The sequence below is a fragment of the Scomber scombrus genome, chromosome 23, assembly GCF_963691925.1.
Source record: "Scomber scombrus chromosome 23, fScoSco1.1, whole genome shotgun sequence".
Lineage (NCBI taxonomy): Eukaryota > Metazoa > Chordata > Actinopteri > Scombriformes > Scombridae > Scomber > Scomber scombrus.
Window position 1 is genome coordinate 4,271,300 of NC_084992.1, and position 27,192 is coordinate 4,298,491.

At 38.1% G+C, this 27,192-nt stretch overlaps 1 protein-coding gene across 1 annotated transcript in view; it reads left to right on the forward strand.

Moving 5' to 3' along the window:
- The window catches only part of shroom4 (shroom family member 4), a gene marked incomplete at its 3' end in the record, with an annotated part of 98,889 nt that overhangs the window by 33,094 nt on the left and 38,603 nt on the right, over positions 1-27,192 (forward strand). Inside the window, 1 exon segment of the mRNA XM_062444771.1 lies at positions 4,783-4,934. Coding sequence (XP_062300755.1) covers positions 4,783-4,934 — 152 coding nt within the window.

The window sequence follows — 27,192 nt, forward strand, 5'->3', positions numbered from 1 at the left end:
CACTACGACTTCACCACCACAGACGGGTTGTAGCTGCTGTGGCAGTGGACTAATCACATGATGGGTTAAAGAGAAGAACGCTTGTGTTGATTGGCTGTGAACAAGTCCAGAGAAATAGTCATATTTTCTAGATCTGGGTGCAAAAAGGATCGATTGCAGGTATCGTTGATGGGAGACGTTTGGATACTACTTGGTATCGATTTATTTCAGTCCATACCTTTTAAAAGACTTACCACACCTCAGATTTACTCCTCTTAGAAGGCTGAAAAATCTCCGGAGCTAACTTTGGTTGACGTTGGACCGTGAGTGATTTAAAGTGCGGTGACCAGTTTGACCAAAACCAGTAACCGTCTCATTGCTGTGTGTGTTTGTTAATGTCAGCCGACTCCCACATTTATTACGTCGCCAGTTAATGAGAGGTCAATTTATGGCTGTGTGTATGGGAACTGTGTGTGTGTGTGTGTTTGTGTGTGTGAGTGTGAGTGTGAGTGTGAGTGTGTGTGTGTGTGTGTGTGTGTGTGTGTGTGTGTGTGTGTTAACAGCGAGCTGTACTGTAAACAGCGTTAAACATTCCTCTGTTTCTTTGCCTCTGGTTTGTTTTCATTATGAAAAAAACTCATAAGAAACAAATGAACATAAACACTGTGTTGAATTCAGCTCAGCCTGCGGGCACTCTTTGTGTGTGTGTGTGTGTGTGTGTGTGTGTGCCACAGGTTTGGGAATGTGTGGGGAAATAGTTTAACGTTTGCGGGCGTAATCAACAATCCTTTTATAGGTGGGAACAGAAGAACAACAGATTCAGTGTGTGTGAGTTAAACGAAGAGAGCGACTAATTAGACACACAAGTTCAATATAAAGTACATTATGACACTTCATTGCTCTCTGTGTGAGGTCAAAGGTCAGAAGAGTACAGTGCACATGATTTTTCTTCATGCCACATAGGTTCCTGTCCGCACATAATTTTCGTCTTCACTTCAATATTATCTTCAATATTTGTTTATTTCCTTTCTTTCGTTTCGTGAAGCCTTATTTTTTTTCCACCTGCATTCTACAAAAACCCACCTGTACTCAGCCTCTGATTGGCTCTGACTCTGATTTTCTCAAAACCACAATTATCTCACTCATCATGCCTAAACCTAATCGACGTAACCCAACAGAGCCAGTGGGAGCAGGTCTTTGCAGAGTGCAGGTGGGGGAAATAAAATAAGGCATTGAAAGATCATTGAGGAGGAATCCTCATTTACAATGGTGTTGAGAATCAACAACATGCAAAACAATATTAGGTAGGTAAATAAAATAAAATAAACGACCATTGAATACCAGTAAACAGATTAAATTACAGGGAAGTTAAAAAACATCTGCAATCATTTTTAAATTCACTTTTTCCTCCACATCCTGAGACAAGTTAGGATTATTTTCATTTTCGATTAATCTACCGATTTATCTTCAAAATGCCAGAAAATACTGAAAAATGCTTGTTATAATTTGTCTTGTTTTGTCCAATCAGCAGTTCATAATCCAAAAATATTCAGTTTACTATTATGTATGACAAAGAAAAGTGTTAAATCCACACATTTGAAAAGCTTAAAGTAGCAAATATTTTGTATTTTTGCTTAAAGAAAATGACAAAAATGATTATTCAATTGTTAAAATAGATGCAGATTAATAATTCAGCTCTAATTCATATAAAAACTGATCAAGTAGGAACAATCAGAGCACATTTCTATAGAGCCAGACCGCCAGAAACCAGGTTGTTGCATCGTCGATCCTTTGTAACCTATGAACAATAAAACTGAACTGCTTTGAACTGGATCCCAGTCCACCTGAACCGGTTTAAAAGACGACCAACAGGAGCCAAAATGAGGCATTCTGCAAACACTTAACCCGACCCTACAACTGACATAAAAAAACCCAAGAAAGTTATGATGAAGCGAATGTGGCAGCATCCTCGACTGGTGTTATATAGAAAGATCAAATTTTCAAATATTAACCTTTTTGAAGCCAGATTTCGTGATGGTATTGGACCCAGGAGAGCAGGAGAGGGAGAGTTAATATATGAAAGATCTCGATTTATGTTTGAGTTGGCTCACGAGGGCCGAACGTCTGTAAAAAAACCCTGAAACCATAAAAATCAAACCTGTGTTTCCATGACATGCCTTTGATATTTTTTCTTTTTTTTTGAATGAATGAACGATGGATTGATGGAGGGAGAAGAGGAGAAGTCTGCTCTCTATTTTCACACTGTGTAACCAGGAATATGTTCCCCTTTTATTTGCCCCCGAAGAGTCTTTAATCAGCATTTATTCCGAGTTAATGACGGATCTTGACCTGGATTTTAACATCTGAGAAGCAAAAGAGTGTAATTTACCCAGCTTTTTATTTAAACCTGCTTCATTACCCACGAGAACAGGAGTTAAAAAAACATGATCTCACCTGTTATTTGTTGATTGTTAACTGGAGGAAATTGCTTGTGGAAACGCCATGGCAACCCGCTCCGACTGGTATTTAATCATCTATGAAATAAACCCTTGTATATGTGTGTGTGTGTGTGTGCGCTTTCCACTCATGCCACGCCAAACTATTTCAGCATGGATGGCAGACACACAAAAACCTTGAAGTGTATGAAGTCTATTATAAGAAACCCCTTTACATTTTAAGATAACTGGCAGCTGTTATTTATCGCCGTCGGACATTTTTGTTGCCGCTTTCGCTTTTGATTTACACCCTCTGCCATTAAGTGTTAAGTGCTGTAAATGAGTTCAGGTCTAAATACGGGCAAAAAAGGTCAGTTGGTAATAAAAACACACACACACACACACACACACACACACACACAAGCAAATATAAAAGAGTTTAAAAGAGTGATGTAGTGACCTATGCATAAATAAAGTAAATTATCATATGACCCTGTCTTCATATGCCTTAGAAACAGTGACGAACCAAAATAAACTAAATAAATAAAGCAGTTTCTGACCGAAAAGTGTAGACTGAAGTTTATAACCCCCGACCCTTTTTACATTAGTCTATTGAATAGATCCCAATGTACATAAACACTTACAAAACATAGACGATTAGTGTTTCTAACTACAAATATAAAACCTGTCATGGTCTTTAAAAGTATGTATCAGGGTTTTTCTTGCTGTAATCATTCCTCTTGTTCATACTGACCATTAGAAGATCCCTTTCGTAATAAACTAACAATGGATGCGGTGAAAGACAAAATCCACAGTCCTCCTTTTGAGCAAAAATGCTTTTAAAAGTTGGCTGTCTGTATTAGTCATATAAAGTGGATATCTGTCATATTTACAGTCTTTTTAGCATCGTATTCCCTCTTTGTGTTCGGCTACAGTGGAAAAGAAAAATAGAGAATTTGGCACTAACAAGACGTTGAAAGATATCTACTTGATTTGACTAATTTCGACAGCTGGAGCTTAGTATTGGCGTCAGATAAACTTAAAGTACTTTTTTTTGCACAGAAGGACGACTGTAGATTCTTTTGTGCTCCATCGCTTCACATTGTAAGTGCATTATGAAGGGATTTTCTAATGGTCAGTATGAACAGAAGGAATGATTACAGCAAGAAAAACCTGGCGCCTGAGTAAAAAAAAAGTGTGAATCCATCGTTTTAAAGACCATGAAACAGTGTTGGATTTACATATCGGCGCCGGTCTTGTTCTAGATTGTGAACTAAGAGTTTCTACTTGCTGAGAAGAAGATCTCACAGTCAGCAGTAGGAGAGAGGGTAGGAGATAGATAGATCTATCTATCTATCTATCTATCTATCTATCTATCTATCTATCTATCTATCTATCTATCTATCTATCTATCTATCTATCTATCTATCTATCTATCTATCTAATCTACCCATCTACCCATCCATCCATACACCTATCTACCTATCTATCTACCTATCCATCCATCCATCCATTCATCCATCCATCCATCCATTCATCCATCTACCCACCCATCCATCCATCTACCCACCCATCCATCTATCTATCCATCTATCCATCTATCCATCTATCCATCTATCCATCTATCTATCTACCCATCCATCCATCCAAGCTAGTAACCGCCACTTCCATGAAAGGTTTTATATTTTTGTACAATACTAAGAAACACTAATCGTCTATTTTTTTTTTCTTCATGTTTTTACTTTGTCATCACTTTATAGGAACGCTGTCAGCTGGTTTGAACAAATTTGTGACTGTTGGAATAAAAACTGACAAGTGACAAATACACAACATCTTAAAAAATAATCACATCTACCACAAGTTTTTTTCCTGTCCTGTGGTTACTATGTCTTTCTTTCTTTTCTTTTCATCCTTTTCATCCTCTCGTTCTTCCGCTGTGATTTACGACCAAAGTCAAACCTCACACCCAAACTACTCATCGTCGACATCCCTCCATCTTCCCGCAAAAACATCCCAAAAATGCATTTTCAACACAGTCCGCTCACCACCGTGTGACCCGCCGTCACCACTGTGCCAAAAACACACACACACAGAAAGTCTATTACAGAGGAATGTCATGGGGTTTCTGTGGGACTGTTTTGGGTACAGGCTGTTTTGGAGATGCTCTTTTTAGGAGCGCCGTTGCCATGGTGACGGAGACAGTTTAACACACAAAAAAAAAAGGCCCCCTCCAAAAATGGGTTTTAAAAGGAGTCGGGGGTTTGGCAGCGTCTTATGACTTTCGCTTGTCTCTTGTTTCTGAATGTGCTTCTTGTTTCGCCACCAAACCAATTCATCTTTTGTCTGTTCTTCTTCTCTCTTTCTGCAGATTGAGGATGGAGGGAAGGCGGCCCAGAGCAAGAAGCTAAAAGTGGGCGACGAGCTCATTAACATTAACGGATCCGCCCTCTACGGCAGCAGACAGGAAGCTCTCATCCTCATCAAGGGGTCGTACCGGATACTGAAGCTCGCCGTGCGGAGGTAAAAACACTCGACATGACGAATTTTACGTTAAAATAGACGCACGAAGGCCTCGTCTTCATTGTTGGAACACGACTTCAAAGCGAATATTTGAGTGTTTGTTCGTTGTTTTGTCCGTTTGCTTCGTTCGTGTCGATGTTGGAGGACAGGAAAGGAAAGGGAAGGGAAGGAAGGTGTACGTGGACCTAAAGGAGGGTTATTAGTCTTTTCCTGGTTGTGTTAGCCAGACACACAAACACACACACACACACACACAGGAAGTAACCTTTGACCTTTCAGGGTGTCAGGAGAGAAGCTGATGAGAAGGGAGGAGTGCAAGAATTTGTGTTTCGGAATCAAACGAAGTCATAACAAGATGAATTATAGGTTTTAATTTCCTCTTTTCTGTGATAAGTAAAGGAAAAAAAGCAACATTTTGCAACCTGTGTTTTAATCTCATAGCTTGTAATCATTCTGTAACTGTGACTCATGCTGACTTTGCACTTGATAGAGATTTGGGAAACGTTTGGGAGAGTCTGACTAAAAAAAAACCTTTAAATATAAACATTTATCTCTGAGTCTGACTGATATTAAACACAGAAATTATTAAGCACCTGGGTTAGTGATCGTAGCTATATTTACCTCTGGGACAACTTTCCAGAAAACTGACTTTCTTTAACTGGAAATGGTTTTAAAATTGTGTCATATTGGACCTTTTTCAGACATCCTGACATTTTGGACGTCTTAAGATCTTAAAATTCTGACCTTTAAACTTGAAAATGAAAGTTGGAGATGAACTCGAGTTGGTTTTATTGCAAAATACAAGTTATAAAAGTACAAAATTGCTGTGAGAATCAAACAAAAACTGATTTCCCATGTCATAATTTACTTTATTTGAGATCCTGTCTTGATTTAGTTTGAGTTTTAATTTTCCTTGAATTACCTTTATCTCCTTTTTTAGATATGCTTTATCTTCTTTTGCCTTTTTACTCATCAATTGTCCCTTAAAATATAATTATTTCTAATGATTTGTGTATTTTGCAACCTTGTGAAGAACTTTATAACTTGGATTTTGAACAGTGCTCTATAAATAAAGTTTATTCTTATTATAAGTCTTATAAAAGATGCTTCAGAGTATAATACAGTAGCAATATCAGATTAGAAAAGTCTGGAAAAATGTGTTAAAATAGTAAAAATCTGTGTAGTTGTAAAAAGCTGAGAGCAGAAAGACACTATAAAGTAGAAGTGCAGAGTCAGGTGATATTTGATTCACCTCCTTTCACATTACACATTTGATCTACTGTTAATATTAAAACATTTTTGATTAGAGCAGCTTTAATGTTAATTTATTACAGCTTAACATTCACTTAATCACTTTGCTGCAGGGCAACATGACACCACTTGGCACCGGAGAGGAGAAATAGTCAGTCGTTCGGACAGTATTTCCCACCCTGCACCTCCCTGTCTGTTGTCGGTATTTTGGCTCAGGAAGCAGAACTAATGGCAGGAATATTTCCACTGCGAACTGAAGTCCAGTTGGCGTCTTATCGGGGACTTTTTGGGGTGTAGTGTGTGTGTGTGTGTGTGTGTGTGTGTGTGTGTGTGTGTGTGTGTGTGTGTGTGTGTGTATGTGAAAACTCGCCCCTGCAGATCTGAGGTCAGATTTAAAAGCATATCAGCTGAATTATTTGGAGCAGAGAAGCTGATATTTTCAGTTTAGGATTTTTCTTTTATCGCCTTAAATTTGATTTTTATTTCTCTCTCTTTGTTTAGAAACCTAATTAAACTTACAAAGACACTTAATTAGATGACATATTGTTATTTTCTGAGTTTATTGGCATTCATACCTTTTCTGTTAAATTAACTTTGCTGTTTACATTTATACTGCACATAAAAAATGCTTAAAAAATACAAAATAATAAAAATCTTCAGGAGGAATCAATCAAGATGAAGATTTGAATATTTTTAGATTAAACTGTCTTTACATTTTAATATGTTTACAGTTTAAATGTGTCTTTGAGTATTTTTTAATCATTTAACATCCAGACTCCAGTTTACCTTGTAGTGGCGCCACTCAGTGGTTGTAGGTGGAAGTGCAGCAAATTAAAGTATATTTTAAATAATATTTCACATTTCAAGGAGAGATATAAACCTTCACTTTTTCCTTCTTTCTTTTTGCCAAACCTGATGTTTCTACTTTCTGTAAAATCCTCTTTCACACAAGCAGTCTGTCCCTGAAATGTTCAGGAACATTTCCTGCGTGGTGTCGTGTGTGAATGGGAGCAGGGATCCATATTCAGGGAATTCTGTGCCGCAAGTTTCCCACCTCGAGATCTCGTCAGTGCACTGATGTCATTTCATACAATAATTATAATTATCTATGAATTAAAAAAAATACACAGAACCAAAAAAACCCAAATATATTAAACTTGAATAAAGAAAAAAGAAAATACAGAAAATGCTGCCTATATAACTTTAAAAAAACAACAACAAAAAAACCCACATCGGACAACATTTTCACCGATACCGATATATCTGTGATTGGTCGATATGTAACAACACTACATTAATGCCGCTTTTCCACTACACAGTTCCAGCACGACTCGACTCGCCTCGCCTCGCCTCGCCTCGGTTCTTTTTGCGTTTCCACTAGGGATAGTACCTGGTACCTGATACTTTTTTAGTACCTGCTCTGCTGAGGTTCCAAGCGAGCCGAGCCGATACTAAATGTGACGTCAACAGATTACCGGCCACTGATTGGTCAGAAGAGTCGTCGCTGGAAGAGTCATGAGCCGTCCCACACAAGAATCAAACCCGGCATTTTTAAATACCGGCAGCAGCGTTACCATAGTTACAGCCATAAGGCTCAATGTTCTTGCTTTGTGTGAGACAGAAAGCCTCATACAGCAGCAAGTACACCACTGCCTCCATGTCCTCCATTGTTTATGTGTTTGTGTCGCGTATAAAACGAAGTCACAGCAGTTTCACGGAGCCGTGCTATGACGACCCCGCCCACGTTGAGTAGGTACTTTTTTCTAATGGAAAAGGTCGTTCCTGGAACCGTACCGAGGCGAGGCGAGCCGAGTCAAGGCGAGCCGTGCTGAAACTGTGTAGTGGAAAAGCGCCATAACATTAGCTCACTGTACTTCAAATGGTCTGATGCTCAGACTGCAGCCAGATATGAACTTTTCACCCCACGTTCAAACTAATGTTCGAATTTAAAACAAAAATCCACAAGTGTTGCATTACTGCCATCTACTGGACTTTCCCTTTCCCCCCCCCGTCTGTTCCAGCTTCTTCATATCATGTGTGAAACGGCCCATGGCGGCAATGTTCCAAAACGTCGCTGCACGTGTGAACAGTGAAAATCAAATCTAACGCTGCCTGAAAGGTTATCCCAGTAATTTGCTCATGTGTGAAAGAGGCTTACTCAGCTTTACTCAGGCTGCACTGGGAGGTTTTAGCCGTGTTAACAATTATTACTTTGTCTTCTTTTCGGACAGCTCCAGGCAGCTGTTTGGCAGCACAGTTTTTTACGTTCTGAGCTTTGTAAACGTTGTCGGGGGTTTTCCTTTCTTTTTTTTTTTTTTTTTTGCTGCTCCTGTTTGTGCAGCAGGCCAGTAGACCCCCCCCCCCTTGTCTAATGCTGTTAGACACACACAAAACAGCATTTACAGTTTAAACAAACCTTTAAAACTGATTTAGAGACAGACACACTTACACGGGTGGATATAGGATCGCTACTGGTTATGATGAGCATCCCACCCACTCAAATCCTCAGTGTGTGTGTCAGTGTCTGGTATGTTCAGCGTGTCTGACTGCTCGGGGCTTTCCCACCGCTGTGTGTTTATGGTGTGTGTGTGTGTGTGTGTGTGTGTAGACATGTTTGTGTATGTGCTACTTATGTGATCGTGACAGTTGTTCCTTTCTTTTTAGTCACAATTTTGACTGTTTTAAAGAAAATAGCACCTTTCTACACATAAAATTACTTAAAAACTAATACAAATCTATCTATCTATCTATCTATCTATCTATCTATCTATCTATCTATCTATCTATCTATCTATCTATCTATCTATCTATCTATCTATCTATCTATCTATCTATCTAATTATCCATCCATCCATCCATTTATCTATCGTCATATTTTCTAGCTCTAGGTACAAAAAGGGTCGATTGCAGGAGGTATAGTTTGACGGGAGACATTTCGATACTACTTGGTATCGATTTATTTTGGTCGTTACCTTAAATGACAAAGAAAACCAGCTGATATTAATATTAGAGGCCTGAAAGTGTAATTTTGGGGCATTTCCGCTTTATAAAAACATAGTTTAACAGGTAATCGGTTAATGAACTTATCATTTTGAGCTTAATCCATCATATTTTTGACATACTTTTGATCATAAGTTGCATAATCAGGAATCTTATAACCTACTATGAAGATAAAAACTTGAAAAACACAAAATTTTGAGTAACACTAGCAAGAAATCCTTGTGAGAATGCCGTTCAGTGTTGGTTCTGCCTTTTAATCTGCTCTCTGTCTGAGTGAATCTGTGTATTTTCATGTGGTTTTGTGAGCATGTTCCTCTTTCTACGCCTCTATCGAGCTGTTATTTATACTTTGGCAGCAGCTCTCTAACCCGCGACCACACACACACGTTTGATCGACAACTCTCCGACACTAATCACCCATCTCTGGCTCCGTTACTGGGCAGGGACACCCGTTGCCACTTTGACCCTGACTCCGTGCCAACCGCGTCACGGCCTGGTTTTTAGTCATTATCTTGGAAGGTAGCGTAAAGGAGTCGGCTGCCAGATAACACACACGCTCGCTGTTGCACCCTCAGCAATGACGAAATGCTCACATTTGCACATTTGGCTCTGCTCGTGTAGTTTTAACAGTGGAAAAGGCCCTCAGTCAGAAGCCAAAACGTCGTTCCCACCTCTTTTAATAACACTGGTTGGTACAGAGATGGCATGTGAGTAGATGGGTATCACGGTTTTTTAACTCACCATGTCATCGGAAACATAAAAACCTGAATAAAAGCAAGACATGGTGTGATATAAAACCAATAAAAACCCTCTTTGTGTTCCTCTTTCATCTATTTTATCATTCATTCATCAAACCCAGCTGCACATTTCGACGATCTACAGCTTTATTGAGTACTTGTTAACTCTCTATGATGTGGAAAATTACATGAAACACATCATACTAGGTGTACAGGCATGTGAGTAGATGGGTATTGTTGTTTCTTTTGCCTTTTTTTCTGACCTAGTACAACATAGGAAACCTAAAAACCTGAATAAAGACACAGAAAACCAGACGATTGGCAGATTTGAATGAGAATTTAAAAAAAAGTGTGACATAAAAACAAAAACACAGGTCTTCGTGTTTTTTTTTATGATCAATTCAACAAACCCAGCTGCAAATTTGGCCAATCGGCATCTCGAGTGAGTACTTTATAACTCTCTATGATGTGGAAAATTACATGAAACACATCATACTAGGTGTACAGGCATGTGAGTAGATGGGTATTGTTGTTTTTTTTGCCTTTTTTTCTGACCTAGTACAACATAAGAAAAATAAAAACCTGAATTAAGACACAGAAAACCAGACGATTGGCAGATTTGAATGAGAATTTCAAAAAAAGTGTGTCATAAAAACAAAAACACAGCTCTTTGTGTCTTTTTTATGATTCATTCAACAAACCCAGCTGCAAATTTGGCCAATCGGCATCTCGAGTGAGTACTTTATAACTCTCTATGATGTGGAAAATTACATGAAACACATCATACTAGGTGTACTGGCATGTGAGTAGATGGGTATTGTTGTTTCTTTTGCCTTTTTACGTCATAGGAAACATAAAAACATGAATAAAGGCACGACATAGTGTGTGTGAGCGTTGGCAGAAAACCAGACGACTGGCAGATTTGAATGAGATTTTTTATTAAACTGTGATATAAAACAAAAAAAAACCCTCTTTGTGTTGGTCTTTCATCTCTTTTGTCGTCCATTCAACAAACCCAGCTGCACATTTGGACGATGTGCAGCTCGAGTGAGTGCTTTCTAATTCTCTATGATGTGGAAAATTACATGAAACACATCATACTAGATGGAAAAACACCAGTAATAACAGTGAGCTGGTGACTCGAGTCTTAACCTCTGCCACTTTAATTAGATGTAGACAAGTTAACGTCACTACCAACAGGAAAAAAAGGACAAAGGAGGAAATATCTGCTGTAGTCTTTTCAAGATTTGGACAGGTCAGAAACAATTAACCCTTACGTACTGTTCAGGCTCAGATTTGACCCAATTTTACATTTCTTTCAGTTGGACTTCTCCCTAAATATGACCCACAATATGCAAATGAACAAGTTTGACCTGTGTTTGTTAAAGAAAAATCAAAAATTAGCATAAAAACATGTTGCTGTATTCTTCATATTCTATCAAATATCCTCCTGGACCTTAAAATAGTGATTGTGAATGTCTTTTTCCACCTTAAATAAACAGAATACACTCTTCATTAAGGATTAATCAAACATTTATTAATGACTGACGGGGGATTTATGTATGTGAATTGGTGTAGAGACTAATTATGAGTCAGAATATGAACAGTATGTAAAAGGTTAATAGCTACTGTATGCAGGATTTATATTTGAATTAAGGAGGAAATGTAATATTTTATGTAAAAAGTAAAGCAAAGTATATTAGAGTGATGTTTTGGGATATTTTTAGTATTTATTGTGTTGGTTTTCTGGATATACAACGTCGTCTTTTTTATACAACTCTTGCTTTTTTTTAAATCTTGAAATGAGTGTCAAAACTCGTGACTAGCAGGTAGTTTAAATCACGTGGGGAGTTCCGGTCCTCTGAAATGATGCCAACGCGGAAGTAACTTAAAACTGCATTCTTTCAAAAGGCCACCAGGGGGCGACCGCTTTGGTGTCAAAAGGACTTCCGTCTCTATACAAGTCAATGGAGAATTCACCAACTTCTCACTTGATTTCTAACCTCAGTAAACGTTTTCAAAATGTGTTTATGGTCTCAATCGCTAGTTTAAAGCCTTCTTCAATGCAGTATGATGTTCATTTGGGACATTTTGGCCTCCCTGATTTTATATTTGACGATAAAGCAGGGTATGCATTAGGGCGTGGCTACGTCGTGATTGACAGGTTGATTGGTTCACAGGTTCAGGAGGGCACCTCATGCTCCTCCTGATGCCCATATAAGTAGAATCCATGTTTTTATTTTTCCCAGCATGCACCTGAAATTTTCAAGATGGCGCTGCTCAGATCCGATACTATTGGCCTCCGAGCAGCAGTCCACAAACCAATGAGTGACGTCACGGATGTTACGTCCATTTTATATACAGTCTATGGTTCAAATGTTAAAATCGGAAGTTATTATAGTCCGTTTCCTGTACAACATCGCCACCTGCTGTCGGTTTCTTTACCTGCAGGAGGCGCTGATGCAGAACCAATATGAGAAAGATTGAACAGCTCCCCCTTGTGGAGAGTTTCGCTGCCTTTTAAACACAAATTAGTTGCTTGTTAAGCTAAAACTAAGATACTTTTCCTGCCTCTAAACTTAAGTTTTGTCAGGAGTAGTTACCGAAAAACAGAAACCCTTAAAAACAGCAATTTAACATCGACGTCTTTCACCTTTTTTTGTCCCCTAAAGTGAAAAACTGTATTTCTTTGGCTTGTGATAAATGTTCTTATTGCTCTATCTCACTCATTACTCCTTCCTTTGCTTCCCCTCTTCCTTCACCACCACTACTACTTCTTCTTCTACTACCTGCAGGACCCAAAATTTAAAAAAAAAACAAAGGCGACCTGCCAAACACTTTTCAACATTTCTGGAGAGCTCCACCTCGTATGATTTTATAAGTGCGTGCTCGTGTGTGTGTGTATTTCTTTTTCCCCCCCCAAGTGTGAGAAATATGAGTCCTGTTTTTCTAAGCTCAATTAAAACTCACTTAACCTTAAACTGAGATGGAGAGTCGCTACATGGATTTTTTTTTTTTTCATACCCAATGCGCTTGTCTCAGAGTAAAACATCAGGAAATTACTCAACAGGGTTTCTCCTGTTCTTAGGTAGTACGTTTTTTTTTTTTTTTTTTAAGCTTTTCTGAATAAATGGGCTTTTTTTTTATAGCTTAGGGAAGGAAAAATGTACACAGTGGATTTAATTATATGATGTAAACCATCGAGGAAGGAAATGTGGAGTTTGGATGGAGAGATGATGATTTATTCAAGTTTACCTAAAGGTTGGAAAATGGGTCTTTTGTGCAACTTTTTTTTTAAACTTAATTCTGGTTATATTGGATTTATAAAAGAGGTATATTGTCTGTGACAGGTTTACATCATATTAGTAGGAGGGGGTTGCGTAACAGAGGAAATGAAAAAACACTTAAATCTCATGTTTCTTAACTCGTAGGATGTAAAAAGTTGCATTTTTTTTTTTTGCTATTAATTTCAAGTTTATCAGTATTTTTTTGGTACTTATCTGTTTCCCTGCATCACTCAAATCACTGCAGATGTTTTAGATTTTAAAAAATAAATAAATAAATATACGCTGTTAAAACTCGCCTGTATTGTCCTGTACTGCTGGAAGATGGGCAAGCTGAAGGGGAAAGCCGGCAGGGGCCTAAATATGGAAAACCGCAGGAATTTTACTGTCCTGCCCAGCAGATCGGAGCAAGAAGAAGAGGAAGCCAGCGAGTGTGTGTGTGTGTGTGTTTGGGTCCGTTTTTAGCTTTTATATCAGGGCCCGATGCTTTAGTTTACGGGACCCTTTTTAACGAGCCAATGGGTGGGTGAGAAAAGACCCACGCTGCTGCTTGTAAGACCAATTAAGAGCTATATATTGAGAAGAATGCAGCCGCCTCCACCGAGACGACCGGAGACAAAACAAACAGAAGAGGACACATTTAGTCATGTTTTAAAGCTTTATTTGATACATTCACACTTTAAAGGCAGCAAGAAGCACTGAAAGTTTAAAGAGGGGGAGTTTTTTTTAGCAATTTAAGGACTTCATTTCCCAGAATTCCACACATAAATTACCAGAATCACATATAATGAACTAGAAATGCAGCTTACATTTTCATTATGCATTAATATAAAGATCTTTTCTTCAGATGAATTGCTCTAAAGCGTCTTAGAGAGTATAAAATCTAAATATATGAAGTTTATTATCATGTACGACACAGAAAAGCATCAAATTCTCAATTTCTAGAAGCAAATTTTTAACGTTTTTGCTTTAAAAATGGACTCAAATGGTTAATTGATTATCAAAATAGTTGTTGGATAATAGAATATAATAGAAAGTCTTTATTCAATCGTTAAAGTGTCACCATTAACATTTGAACTTGATGTTTTTGGACGTCAGTAATAATAATAATAAAAAATTTAAGGAAAATGAAAAAGGAAATAAAGTAACACTGAGAGTTTGAGCAGTTTGAGGGTTTTTAAAGCAGTTTTTAAGGACTTCATTTCCCAGAATTCCACACAGGAATGATCAGAATCACATATAATGATCTACTGTAGAAATGCAGCTCACACTTTCTTACTATACTTTAGGCAAATATCTGCAGCTTCTTTTCAGTATATCTACATTAAAATCTAACTTTAAGACTTATACATCTTTATTAATGTCTTTTTATTTGCTTTACTTATTTTGAATCATTTATAAATATTAAATAAGAAACTTTCTCACACATTCAGACAGGAAAGAGCAGTTTTTAGCTTCTATAAGCTTTTGATAAATATAGTAACCCTCCCTCTTTCTTTTTTAAGTTCACCGCTCCGTGTGACCTTTTTTAGCCTCTCCGCCCTCGTTTTTATAAAAGTATTTCTGTCTCTTTATTTTTATTTTTATTGTGGGGGGGGGGGGGGGGGGGTCGTTTTGTGTTTTTAAAAAGTGAACGATGATTTTTTTCCAATATATTTCTGGGAGGGAAAGAATGTCGTCGGGGGATGTTTTGTTGCTTCGACCTGGAAATGTTTCTCCTATAGTACCTCCTGTTTTTACTAAGCTTTTGTTAGATGTTAGAGCCCACCGTACTCTGTGTGTGTGTGTGTGTGTGTGTGTGTGTGTGTGTGTGTGTGTGTGTGTGTGTGTGTGTGTGTGTGTGTGTGTGTGTGTGTGTGTGTGTTCGGTCCTCTCGGTGGGCAGCCGTGGACGAGCCAGAAGGACATTCTTCAACTTTTGCATCATTTCCCGTTCTTCCCAAAGTTTCCCATCCCTGCTTCCTGTCCAACTATAACGCTCCGACGCAGAAAAACTCGTGTGTTTGTGTGTGTGTGTGTGTGTGTGTGTCCGTGTCCGTGTGTGTGTGTGTGTGTGTGTGTGTGTTAAAATGAAGCGTTTTCTATGAGAAGCGAACAAAAGAGCGAGCAGTTTATTTCCAGCTGTTGACGGAATAGGAAATGGCTCTTTAGATGCAGCTGTGCATGTGTGTGTGTTTATAGGACAGAAGGATAGAAACATACCTTATATATAACTGATAGTATGTTAAACTTAAAGAGGCGTTTAATGTTTACAATTAAACCTAGAAACTTAGTAAGGTGGCGACTTTACTGCTGCTTTATACTGAAGAAGCTAAAGATGAAAATCCAGATTTACAGATAAATGATTCACTTAACATTCATAAAACTGTTTGAATCTAACATTTAAAGATCTGCAATCAGACTCATGCAAAAAACAAGTGAAAACAAGCACTTTTATAACGTCCAACGGCCCAAGTTGGAGCATTCAAACCACAGATACTCAGTTTAATATCATGTATGATAAAGAAAAGCATCCGAGAAGCTTCAACAGAGTAAATGTTTTTGCTTAAAAGTAACTTAAATGATTTGATTGTCAAAATAATAATAATAATTTAGATTTTTTGCATATCCTTTTATTTAATTTTTATTTATTTTTAATTTAAATTTTTTAAAGGGAGCATATCCTTTATTATTATTCTTATTTGTATTTTTTATTAATTATTTGTATTTATTTTCTTTTTCTTTTAAAGGGAGCATATCCTTTATTTTTATTATTATTATATATTTTTTAATTTTTTTATTAGTATTTGTATTTTTTTAAAGGGACTGTATCCCTTATTATTATTATTTTTTTTTTTTTTTAATTTTTTAAAGAGAGCATATCCTTTATTATTATTTTATTTTATATCAATAGTTTTTTCCTTCTTTTATTAGTTTTTTTCCCTTGTGTGTTTCCTTTGAATTTTTTTGCTTTTCTGTTTCATGTTTAGTTTTTATCAAACAGCCGACCTGAACCTGAGCTCACATATTACTCATTATAGAAAACGTGCCGCTCTCAGCAGTTTATCCTGCAGACGCTGTAATTCATTACTTTAGAAGAAAATCTAAGTCATACTCAGAGAGAGAGAGAGAGAGAGAGAGAGAGAGAGAGAGAGAGAGAGAGAGAGAGAGAGAGAGAGAGAGAGAGAGAGAGAGAGAGAGAGAAATCATGTTTGGACTTCTTTCACCAGACTCTTTCATCCAGCTTCTCTCTTTCATTTGTGACACATGAAAATAAACTTTTTCCTTTTTTTCGGGGGCAAAAAAAATGAGTAAATGTTTATTTTGTGGAAGAGGAAGAGGAAGAGTAGGAGGAAGAGGAGATGAAAGTGGGTGAAGGAGAAGAGAGTTGTGAGTCTTTTAGAAGAGTCAGATTTAATAAACATAACAATCATGAATGTGTGAATGAAGAGAGACGGTTGGTTCAGTGGATTATGGAGGAATAGTTTCACCTCAGCCTCCACAGTGTAGATCTCATGTTTATTATGTTTATTATGTTTGATGGACTGATGTTGTTGTTTTATGTGAGTGTTGTAAAGGTGTCCATGATGCTTTGAAAGGCCTTTTAAATAAAATGCATTATTATTATTATTAGTAGTAATAGTAGTAGTAGTATTAGTAGTAGTAGTATTTATAGTAGTATTTTTATGAATGACTATGTTGATAACAGAGAGATCTAGTGAATAAAGTTGTGAAATGAAGACAAACAGTCTGATATAAGAGAAGAAGAAAAGAGGAAAGCTTGTCATCACGTCTCTGGTCCGGATCGGTCCGCTCAGACCACGTCTCTGGTCCGGATCGGTCCGCTCAGACCACGTCTCTGGTCCGGATCGGTCCGCTCAGACCACGTCTCTGGTCCGGATCGGTCCGCTCAGACCACGTCTCTGGTCCGGATCGGTCCGCTCAGACCACGTCTCTGGTCCGGATCGGTCCGCTCAGACCACGTCTCTGGTCCGGATCGGTCCGCTCAGACCACGTCTCTGGTCCGGATCGGTCCGCTCAGACCACGTCTCTGGTCCGGATCGGTCCGCTCAGACCACGTCTCTGGTCCGGATCGGTCCGCTCAGACCACGTCTCTGGTCCGGATCGGTCCGCTCAGACCACGTCTCTGGTCCGGATCGGTCCGCTCAGACCACGTCTCTGGTCCGGATCGGTCCGCTCAGACCACGTCTCTGGTCCGGATCGGTCCGCTCAGACCACGTCTCTGGTCCGGATCGGTCCGCTCAGACCACGTCTCTGGTCCGGATCGGTCCGCTCAGACCACGTCTCTGGTCCGGATCGGTCCGCTCAGACGCTCGTCCGGATCGGTCCGCTCAGACGCTCAATAACACAGATTGTTTGTTTTCCTTCATCTGAAACTTTTTGGTGTTTTTTTTTCTTCTTCCATCAGCTTCTGACGCTCTGCTGAGTCGCTGTTTTTGTCTTCTTAGTGGATGCTCGTTTCTCACACACACATGGACACACACACACACACACACACACACACACACACACACACACACATGGACACACATGGACACACACACACAGACACACACATGAACACACACATGCACACACACACTTTCATGTGATTGTTTACACCGCAGACAGATGGACAAATTGTGTGGACACACTGACACACACATACACACAGAGACTGACACACAGACACACACACATACACACACACACACATACAGAAACACACACACAGTCACATACACACACATATACAGACACACACACACACACACACACACACACACACACACACACACACACACACACATCCCGTTGTTTAGGTTTTTGTACCACAGGGTCTCTGGAGACTCGGGGCAAGACTGAGGTCTGCGGTGCCAAGAACCATGAAACACAATAGTCTGCCCCCCCCCATTACCCCCCCCTCTACCCCCCCCCCCCCATTACCCCCCCACCATCATCGCTCCTTCCCCAAAACTGAACAATAGACATTCTTCACATTCCTCAAGACCTCTTCCTCACACACACACACACACACACACACACACACACACACACACACACACACACACACACACACACACACACACACACACACACACACACACACAGCTCTGGCTCTGATTAAAGCTCCTGGTGAGGATGAGATATTGACATTATGGACAGAATTAGAGATGGAAACATGTTAGAAAGTCAACAGGATGCACAGAGAATGTAGGGGGGGGGCAGCTGAGGGGGGGGGGCAGCTGGAAGGGGGGGGCAGCTGAGGGGGGGGGGGGGGGCAGCTGGACCCCGAGGTAGAGAGAGAGAGAGAGAGAGAAGTGAGTTTACGAGGTTTCTAGAAATCAATCCCTGTATGATAAAAGGTCTCCTCAGTAAATAAGCCATTAATCAACAATTTAGTGTCTAAAGTTATGCTTCAGTGTTTAATAAAGTGATTTTTTTAGACGTATTTTGGTTTAAAAAGACTCAAACATTAATGATGTTGATCAAAGACTGAAACAATAACTTAAGAAATAGAGAAAATTAGAGTTATTAAGATCATTGCGCAACTTAAAAACACATTATTAACTTATTATCACCTTATAACGTTAATGTGACCATTAGAGCTGCAGCATTTCATCAACAGAAACATGAATCTGCAGCTATTTATGTGATATAATTCCTCTTTTGTTTAATTTTTATGCTTAAATATCAGATTTACATGACTTTAATGTTACCTGGTGAACTATTTTTGTATATTTATACAGTTTAAAGTTGAAAATATGATTAAATTAGTCAATAAAATCCAAAAAAATATACCTCTTAAAGAAGATTTAGTGTTTTTTCTTTGTCTTCTTTGATATTAAACTGAATAATTTTGGACGTAAGACTTTTAAAATAAGACTAAAAAGTAGAAATTAGATTAAAAAACTTTACAATATTCCCAATTTTAGTGATATAATCCTTCTTAATTCACTAGTTTTGTTTAATTTTTAAGCTTAAATATCAGATTTACATGACATTAACGTTACCTGATGAATAGTTTTTGTATATTTAAACAGTTTAAAGCTGAAAACATGATTAAATTAGTTAATAAAAGCCAGATTTAGTGTTTTTCTTTGTCTGTTTTGATGGTAAACTGAATAATTTTGGACAAAATGAGACTTTAAAGACGTTTTTCACTTCTGATCTGATATTTATACAAAAACACTCATAAATAATCATTAGTGTGTGTGTGTGTGTCTGTGTGTGTTTGTGTGTGTCTCTTTGTGTGTGTGTGTGTATGTGTATGTGTCTGTGTGTGTGTCTGTGTGTGTGTGTGTGTGTGTCTCTGTATGTGTGTGTGTGTCTCTGTATGTGTGTGTGTGTGTGTGTATGTGTGTGTGTGTGTGTGTATGTGTATGTGTGTGTGTGTCTCTGTGTGTGTTTGTGTGTGTCTCTGTGTGTGTATGTGTATGTGTGTGTGTGTCTCTGTGTGTGTGTGTGTGTGTGTGTGTCTGTATATGTGTGTGTGTCTATGTGTCTGTCTTTCTGTCTGTGTGTGTGTGTGTGTCTCTGTGTGTGTATGTGTGTATGTGTGTGTGTGTGTGTGTGTGTGTGTATGTGTGTGTGTCCTCTACGCGTGTGGTCCTCTACAGTTTATCTGTCTCCACTGGCCTGGTTTTTATTAACTGGCCCATTAAACTGGGACTCCGTGATACATGACACTGGTCTGACTCCCTCACACACACACACACACACACACACACACACACACACACACACACACACACACACATGTTAAAAAGATGTTTCTGAGTCGTGTAGCGGAAGATAAACCCGGACATAAAGTGTCATGATACTAAATCAACGTTGTAAAGAAAGAGAAAGGACCATTTTTCATTTTTCCCCCTCTTTTTTTCACTTCTTTTTAACCTCACACACTCTTCTTCTTCTTCTTCTTCTTCTTCTTCTTCTTCTTCTTCTTCTTCTTCTTCTTCTTCTTCTTCTTCTTCTTCTTCTTCTTCTTCTTCTTCTTCTTCTTCTTCTTCTTCTTCTTCTTCTTCTTCTTCTTCTTCTTCTTCTTCTTCTTCTTCTTCTTCTTCTTCTTCTTCTTCTTCTTCTTCTTCTTCTTCTTCTTCTTCTTCTTCTTCTTCTTCTTCTGATGTTTGTAAGATAATCCAAATGTTTGCTGTTGCTTTAACGTTCATATATTTTCTTTATAATTTAGCGACTATTTTCTCTTCTTCTTCTTCTTCTTCTTCTTCTTCTTCTTCTTCTTCTTCTGATGTTTGTAAGATAATCCAAATGTTTGCTGTTGCTTTAACGTTCATATATTTTCTCTCTAGTGTTCGTCCTCTTAATGAAAAACGACTTTATTAGAGCTAAAAACGACTCTGGGACTATTTTAAACATCTTTTTTTTTAATTTAAAGTGTAAAATATCTAAATATAATGACACACACTCGTCACATGGTTCAAATTAAGTATATTTTTCTATTCAAGAGTCTTAAAACTGAAATAAAACCATGAAAAAACATCAAATCCTCGCCCACCTCTGTGAAGTTTGAACCATCTTCGATTCATTTCCTGCAACTTAATATTGGAGTCTCTCTGCTTGAAGACACATTTAAGATCATATCAGCTACAAATAATAAGAAGGAAAGATCACCAGTTGCTATTTGCTCTCTCTCCATGTTAAAGGAAGAGTTCAACATCAAGTTTAATCACTTTCTGAAGATTGATATCACTCTCATCTGTCTGGCAGCACCTCGAAAACTCACTAAATCATAAATCTAATATACAGTATATGTAGTTTTTGTTTAATTTGTGCAAAAGCAAAGTGGATATATAGCAGAACTTTGGTTCAACACAGTTTTTTATGTATTTTTTTGAGTGTAGGGAATATATTTTGTATGAATTGTATAAAAAAGTGTCCTAAATAAGCATTTTATTGGACAAAAAAGACAAAAAAATAAGAAAAAAAGGCAAAAAATCTCATGTTTTAATCCATTAATAGTCAGAAACAGTGTTAAAAGGAGGAATTACAGTTGCACAGATGCTTAAACTGATAATATATGAACAGAAATGTCAGCATGAACAACCTGAGATCAAACTATAGTTATTATTTAAAAAGTTTATTGCAGTCCGTCAACATTAAACCACAGATCTGAAACACAGGAAGTAATTTAGCGACTTTATTTCTCTTTATTTTTGTGTCTAAAAGTCTGAAAATCTGAAATCCACAAACATTTATTCCCTTTAGATTAATCAGGTCTGATTAATATTAATATTATTTATCATGCATCACATTAGAGCCATTAAAAAGCAGGTTTACTGTGTTAAAGCTGCTGGAGAATGAACATAAAATCCTACTTATTTCCATTTAAACGTGATATTTTCATCACCATAATCTCAATTAAACTGTTTCAAACTTGCTGATTAGATTCGATCTTTAATTAACAAACATAAAACAGTCAGATCCAACCAGGGAAATGAAGCAGCGAGAGGAAGAAAAGCAGCATTGAGACGACAAGTGTTCGTCTGGCGGAGAAGAAAACAAACAGAAGAGAGGAAAGGAGGTCGAGACATAAAGGTCAGAGTTTAAAAAGCTTGTTAGTCACCCTCCGACATCCAGGAAGAGATAAAGAAACACTCAGAAACACACAGAAATATCAACGTTTTTATATAGTTTAAATTTACAACAGTAGAAAATCTGATTAATGTTTTAATTAAACATCCTAATTATCCTGAATGATCAATTTTAGTGATATAATTCCTCCTAATCCACTAGTTTTATTTCATTTTTAATCTTAAATATCAGATTTACATGACATTAACTTTACCTGATGAATAGTTTTTGTATATTTATACAGTTTAAAGCTGGAAAAATGATTAAATTAGTCATAAAATCCCAAAAAATATACCTCTTAAAGCAGATATAGTGTTTTTCTTTGTCTTCTTTGATAATAAACTGAATAATTGTGGATGTAAGACTTTTAAATAAGACTAAAAAGTAGAAATTAGATTGAAAACGTTCCAATATAGCCCAATCCGAACAAGTTTCTACCGTAATTACTGTAGTAGCAGCACAAATACTTTTTAAATTTAGTTGATTTTGATCATTTTCTTAGTTTTTTGTGCTTCTACTTTGGGTCAGTCGGCTACGTAGTTAAACTGTCTCTTTATTTGCTGGTTTTATTTGTGATCGGGAGTCTGCATTGGGTGTTTTATTTTGAAAATTGCTGGATTGTGGCGCGACTTTAAATCTCTTAAGTGTCTGAACTTCAGCGATTACTTCCACTCAAAAACAGTTAATTACCTTCGCTGGAATCAACATTTTAAGCCGTTTTAAGCTGATTTATTCACGTTTAAAGCACGCTGACTTTTCTCTGTGGATTAAATTTGACACTTTTAAATAAATACATATGGATTTTATTTAAATTCAGTGATAGACCATCATGTTATTTACATTTTAAGTCTTGTTTTTTTAACATTTGCTCGACAGTATGATGGAATAAGTAGCATAATAGGGCTGATTTCACACACACACACACACACACACACACACACAAACACACACACTATCCAGGAGATCCAGCGGTAACAAACAGCACATTGTACTGCAGAGGCTAAAGTGGACTTCACCCTTCCTGCTATCGACCTCTGGTATGAGCCTAGTCTCACTGTACTGATTACCTGGTATGTAAAACCTTTCTGTGTGTGTGTTGTGTGTGTGTGTGTGTGTGTGTGTGTCTGTGTGTCTGTGTGTGTCTAAGTACCCTACACATATATACTGAACGTGTGCATATAGGCAGTAAATGAATGTCGGCCCGACGCTTCGAAGAAATCCATAATCAAAGGTGATGAAGGTGCAAGAGGCAAACAAACAGGGGTCTGATTACATGCACGCACACACACACACACACACACACACACACACACATTCAGACTCATAAAGCAAACAAATAGGTCCTGATTGCAGGCGAAACACAAAGGGACGGGAGGTGGAGGGGAGGAGGTTGTTTAGGCTTTCTAGCATAGTTAACCCTTCACCCTTATGAAAGGAAGACAGGGAATGTGAAGAATCTGCTGCTTGCTCACATGCATGTACATAACACACACACACACACACACACACACACACACACACACACACACACACACACACACACCTCCACAGAGTCTGCAGGAGATATGGGACTCCGGAAAATCCTTTGAAGCCCGTTGAGTCTCTCTCTCACGTTATTAAGTGTCTGGATGTTTGTGCGGCTGGTTAATCTTCAACACCCGCTAATGTCGGACGCTCACACCAATCTCCTCCATGTTTCTTTTTTTTTGGAGGAGGGGGGTTCGAATGCTTTGCTAGGCTGCCCGCTTTTTTGTTTTTGCCGTCTGAGAGGAACAAAGATTTTTATCAGCTGTAGCTAATGAGCGTTAAACCCATGCTAAGACACTGTTTATGTTTAGCTGTTTTAAATAAAGGAATTATTGATCTATTATCAATATTCGATGGTTTTCATTGAGATATTTGAAGATAATAAGCAGACTGTGGTGTTTTATAGTTGAAAATGGTCCAGTTTAGTCTTTTTCTGGTCTGATTTTGGACCTTCAGGTTTAAAGATTGTGAAATATGCAAAGGTAACAATAATTTTAGACACGTTTATCCATTTATATGATACTCAATGAACTATTTTAGAGGTTTAAATACCTAAAAGTGAGACTATAGAAGAAGAAAAACCTCATTCTTCCTCCTTATGAATGAAAAACCTGAAATAATAAGCATGAGCAATTCTCAAATATCGTTAAAATTTACATTATCTGGCTTTACAAACAGTAATTTTAGACACGTTTATGCACTTGTGTGACCGAATAGAGAGAAACAAAATCACCTTAATCAGTCCCATTCATTTTATTTGGATACTTACATTAAATCAGAGTCCCTTTAGAGGTTTAAAGATCTAAAAGTGAGACTACGTAATAAGAAAAACCACATCCTTCCTCCTTATAAATGAAAAAAATTGAAATAATAAGCATTCAAAATGAACCTTTTCTCAGTTTAATTCACTGAGGAGTCTTTTAGCTACAGTCTCACTTTGTCTTATATGAAATATGACAGTTATAGGAGTCCATTCATTCACTTTATAACTCCTCTCTCCTCTATTATTACAATGTTTTTAAGTATTTGTGTTGGATTAAGACCATTTTATTTGAAAGGAGAGAAAGATGTACTCAATAAAGACCTAAAAGTGAGAATATATAAGAAAAAAACCCACATCCTTCCTCTTATAAATGAAAAAAATTGAAATAATAAGCATTAAAATTGAACCTCAGGAGTCTTTTAGCTACAGTCTCAGTGCTGAGTAAATGAGTTCATTCATTTTATAACTTTATAACTCTTCTTTCCTCTTATTATTACACTGTTTTTATAAATAATATTCATTGTTATTAGACCTTAAAGCCCTTCGTTCCCACTCTGATGATATTTATTTACTTATTTAGAAACCGGATGTGACCATTTTATTTATTTATTCTTGTTTTTTTGGGGGGATTTTTTGTTGTTGTTGTTTTTTCGTGCCTGTTTATGAAGCAGCGTTCAGTAGAGAGCTGACAGGAAATGACTGGACAGAGGAGGCGGGACTCAAACCAGAGACGTCGAAATTATGTTGTAATAAAAAACCTTCGCCATCGAAATGCTGGTATCATATAACATATTATCACATACAGTATTTATTGGTATAACTTGTTGGGTAGGAGGATAAATAACGCTCCAAACTTTGGCTCAATATTATTATTTTAAAGGACTATTGTGGCCTTTGATAAAATTCAACTGGAGCACATGTTTTCTTTATTAATGCATTTAAGGAAGTATTTATAGCATGTAATTTAAATGGCCTTAATGGTTTTTTTAAATGCCGGCGATGTCGTGTAAAAATAGTATATCAACAAGGCGGGGAGTCCCGATCCTCTGAAATGAGGCCAACGCGGAAGTAACTTAAAACTGCATTCTATCAAAAGGCCACCAGGGGGCAACCGTTTTAGCGTCAAAAGGACTTCCGTCTCTATACAAGTCAATGGAGAATTCACCACATCCACACCCCCCCCCCCCCCCCCCCCTCAACCCTCCATCAAAGCATTCACACAAGCATTCGCATCACATCACCCTCACCACATCACCATGGCAACCTACCAAAACATTCATTCCGTCATAAATATAGGTTCAGTCACTCTATCACAAATACTCATTGATCCATTCACTCGCATACATCCACACACTATCTGGAGTCACAAATACACAATTTCATCTTGAGAGGTCAGAGGTCAGGCAGTAAGCGTGCATGAAAAGCACCTTTGATCATCTTCTTATCCGTCAAATTTATACATAATAATTGAAACACGAATGTAACGCAAGTAACGCCATATTTCTTTGTTTAGTAACATGATGTATAATGTGATTCCACCTATACAACACTGGTGCAAAGTGACAAGTAAACAGATTAGAAATGCCAAGAATTTTCTCTCCGGTGTCTCTAGAAGGATTTTAAAAAGCCCCGAGAGGATTAAAACCTGCTTGTTGTTTCCTATAAAGACAATAACTGTCCAGCACATTCATTTCCTAGAAGTGCAGAAGTGTAACTTCACAGTAAACCCACAGAGCTGATTTTGATTTCGCGGAAACAGGCAGTCGACTCAAGGTGTGATTTTATGATTTATTTTTTTTTCTTCCTCGTTCTTAGAGAGCAAATAAAACCATTTAACTTATCAGTAGCCGAGAGGGCAACTGTCAAAGTCATAGCTTACATTTAATAATCCTGTTTCACAAGTTTGTTTTAGAAGAAAATACGTCTCAGCGATAAGAAGAAGAAAAAAAGTTCATCCATCACTTCTTCTTCTACTCATTGTGTTGTTTTTTTTTTTTGAGGGGGGGGGTGGGGGGGTGGCTAAAATTATTCTCCTTGAGGACCTCCCATCCTCTCTCCTCTTTTACATTCCCCCTCTTCTTTCACCACTCTTTGTTTTTCTCGTCTTTCTGCCAATGTTTTTTTTTTTTAAAGAGAGAAAAAAGCTCTCTTCTCTGCTTTCTCTGCTCTTTCGTTCTTATTTTTCTCACTGTGCAAACACACACACACACACAACACACACACACACACACACACACACACACACACACACACACACACACACATAGGAGAAGGAAGTACCTCTGCATTTTTGCCCCCCCCCCCTCCTCCTCCTCCTCCTGTCAAACAATAACACTCTGGGTATTATTTAGCGGCCGTCCACCACTTTATCTCTTCTCCACAATACTTCCTCTCTGACTGACTCACACATCCTGCCAGAGAGGGGGCGAGAGAGGCAGCGAAAGAATGAAAGCGAGAGAGAGAGAGAGAGAGAGAGAGAGAGAGAGAGAGAGACAGAGAGAGAGAGAGAGAGAGAGGGGTGGGAGTGAGAGAAATGCAGAGTGCAGGAGGGGAAGAAATAGCCGTGTTTTGTCTTCCAGCGAGAGGAGAGTGAGCGAGTGAGGGAAGAGGAGGAGGAAAAAGAGAGAGAGGGGATGTGAGGAGGAGAGAAGAGGAGGATCGGCCGGGTTGTGTTTTTACCCCCTCCCTCTGTCTCTCTCTCTCTCTCACTCCGTCTCTCTCTCTCTCTCTCTCTCTCCTTCTCTCTCTCTCTCTCTCTCTCTCTCTCTCCGTCTCTCTCTCTCCCTCTCTCTCCTTCTCTCTCTCTCTCTCTCTCTCTCTCTCTCTCTCTCTCTCTCTCTCTCTCTCTCTCGGTCAGAAACCTGCCAGCTGCTGCTTCACCTCTTCAGATGCACATCGGTTGCCGCTCTCGTCTGCACTCTAAGTCTCGCACCTTACGGACGCACAAACCTTTTTCTTCTCTTTCTTTTATTCTCTTCAACTGGATTGAGGACGATTATAAATAAAGAAGAGAGAAAGAAAAAGAGTTGTTTGTTTTTTACTCGGGAACAAAACTTTGCCATAAAGGGATTTAGAGAAGTCCTTAAGTGGATGCTTTTTGAACTTGACCTTTTTTATGGGGGGGAT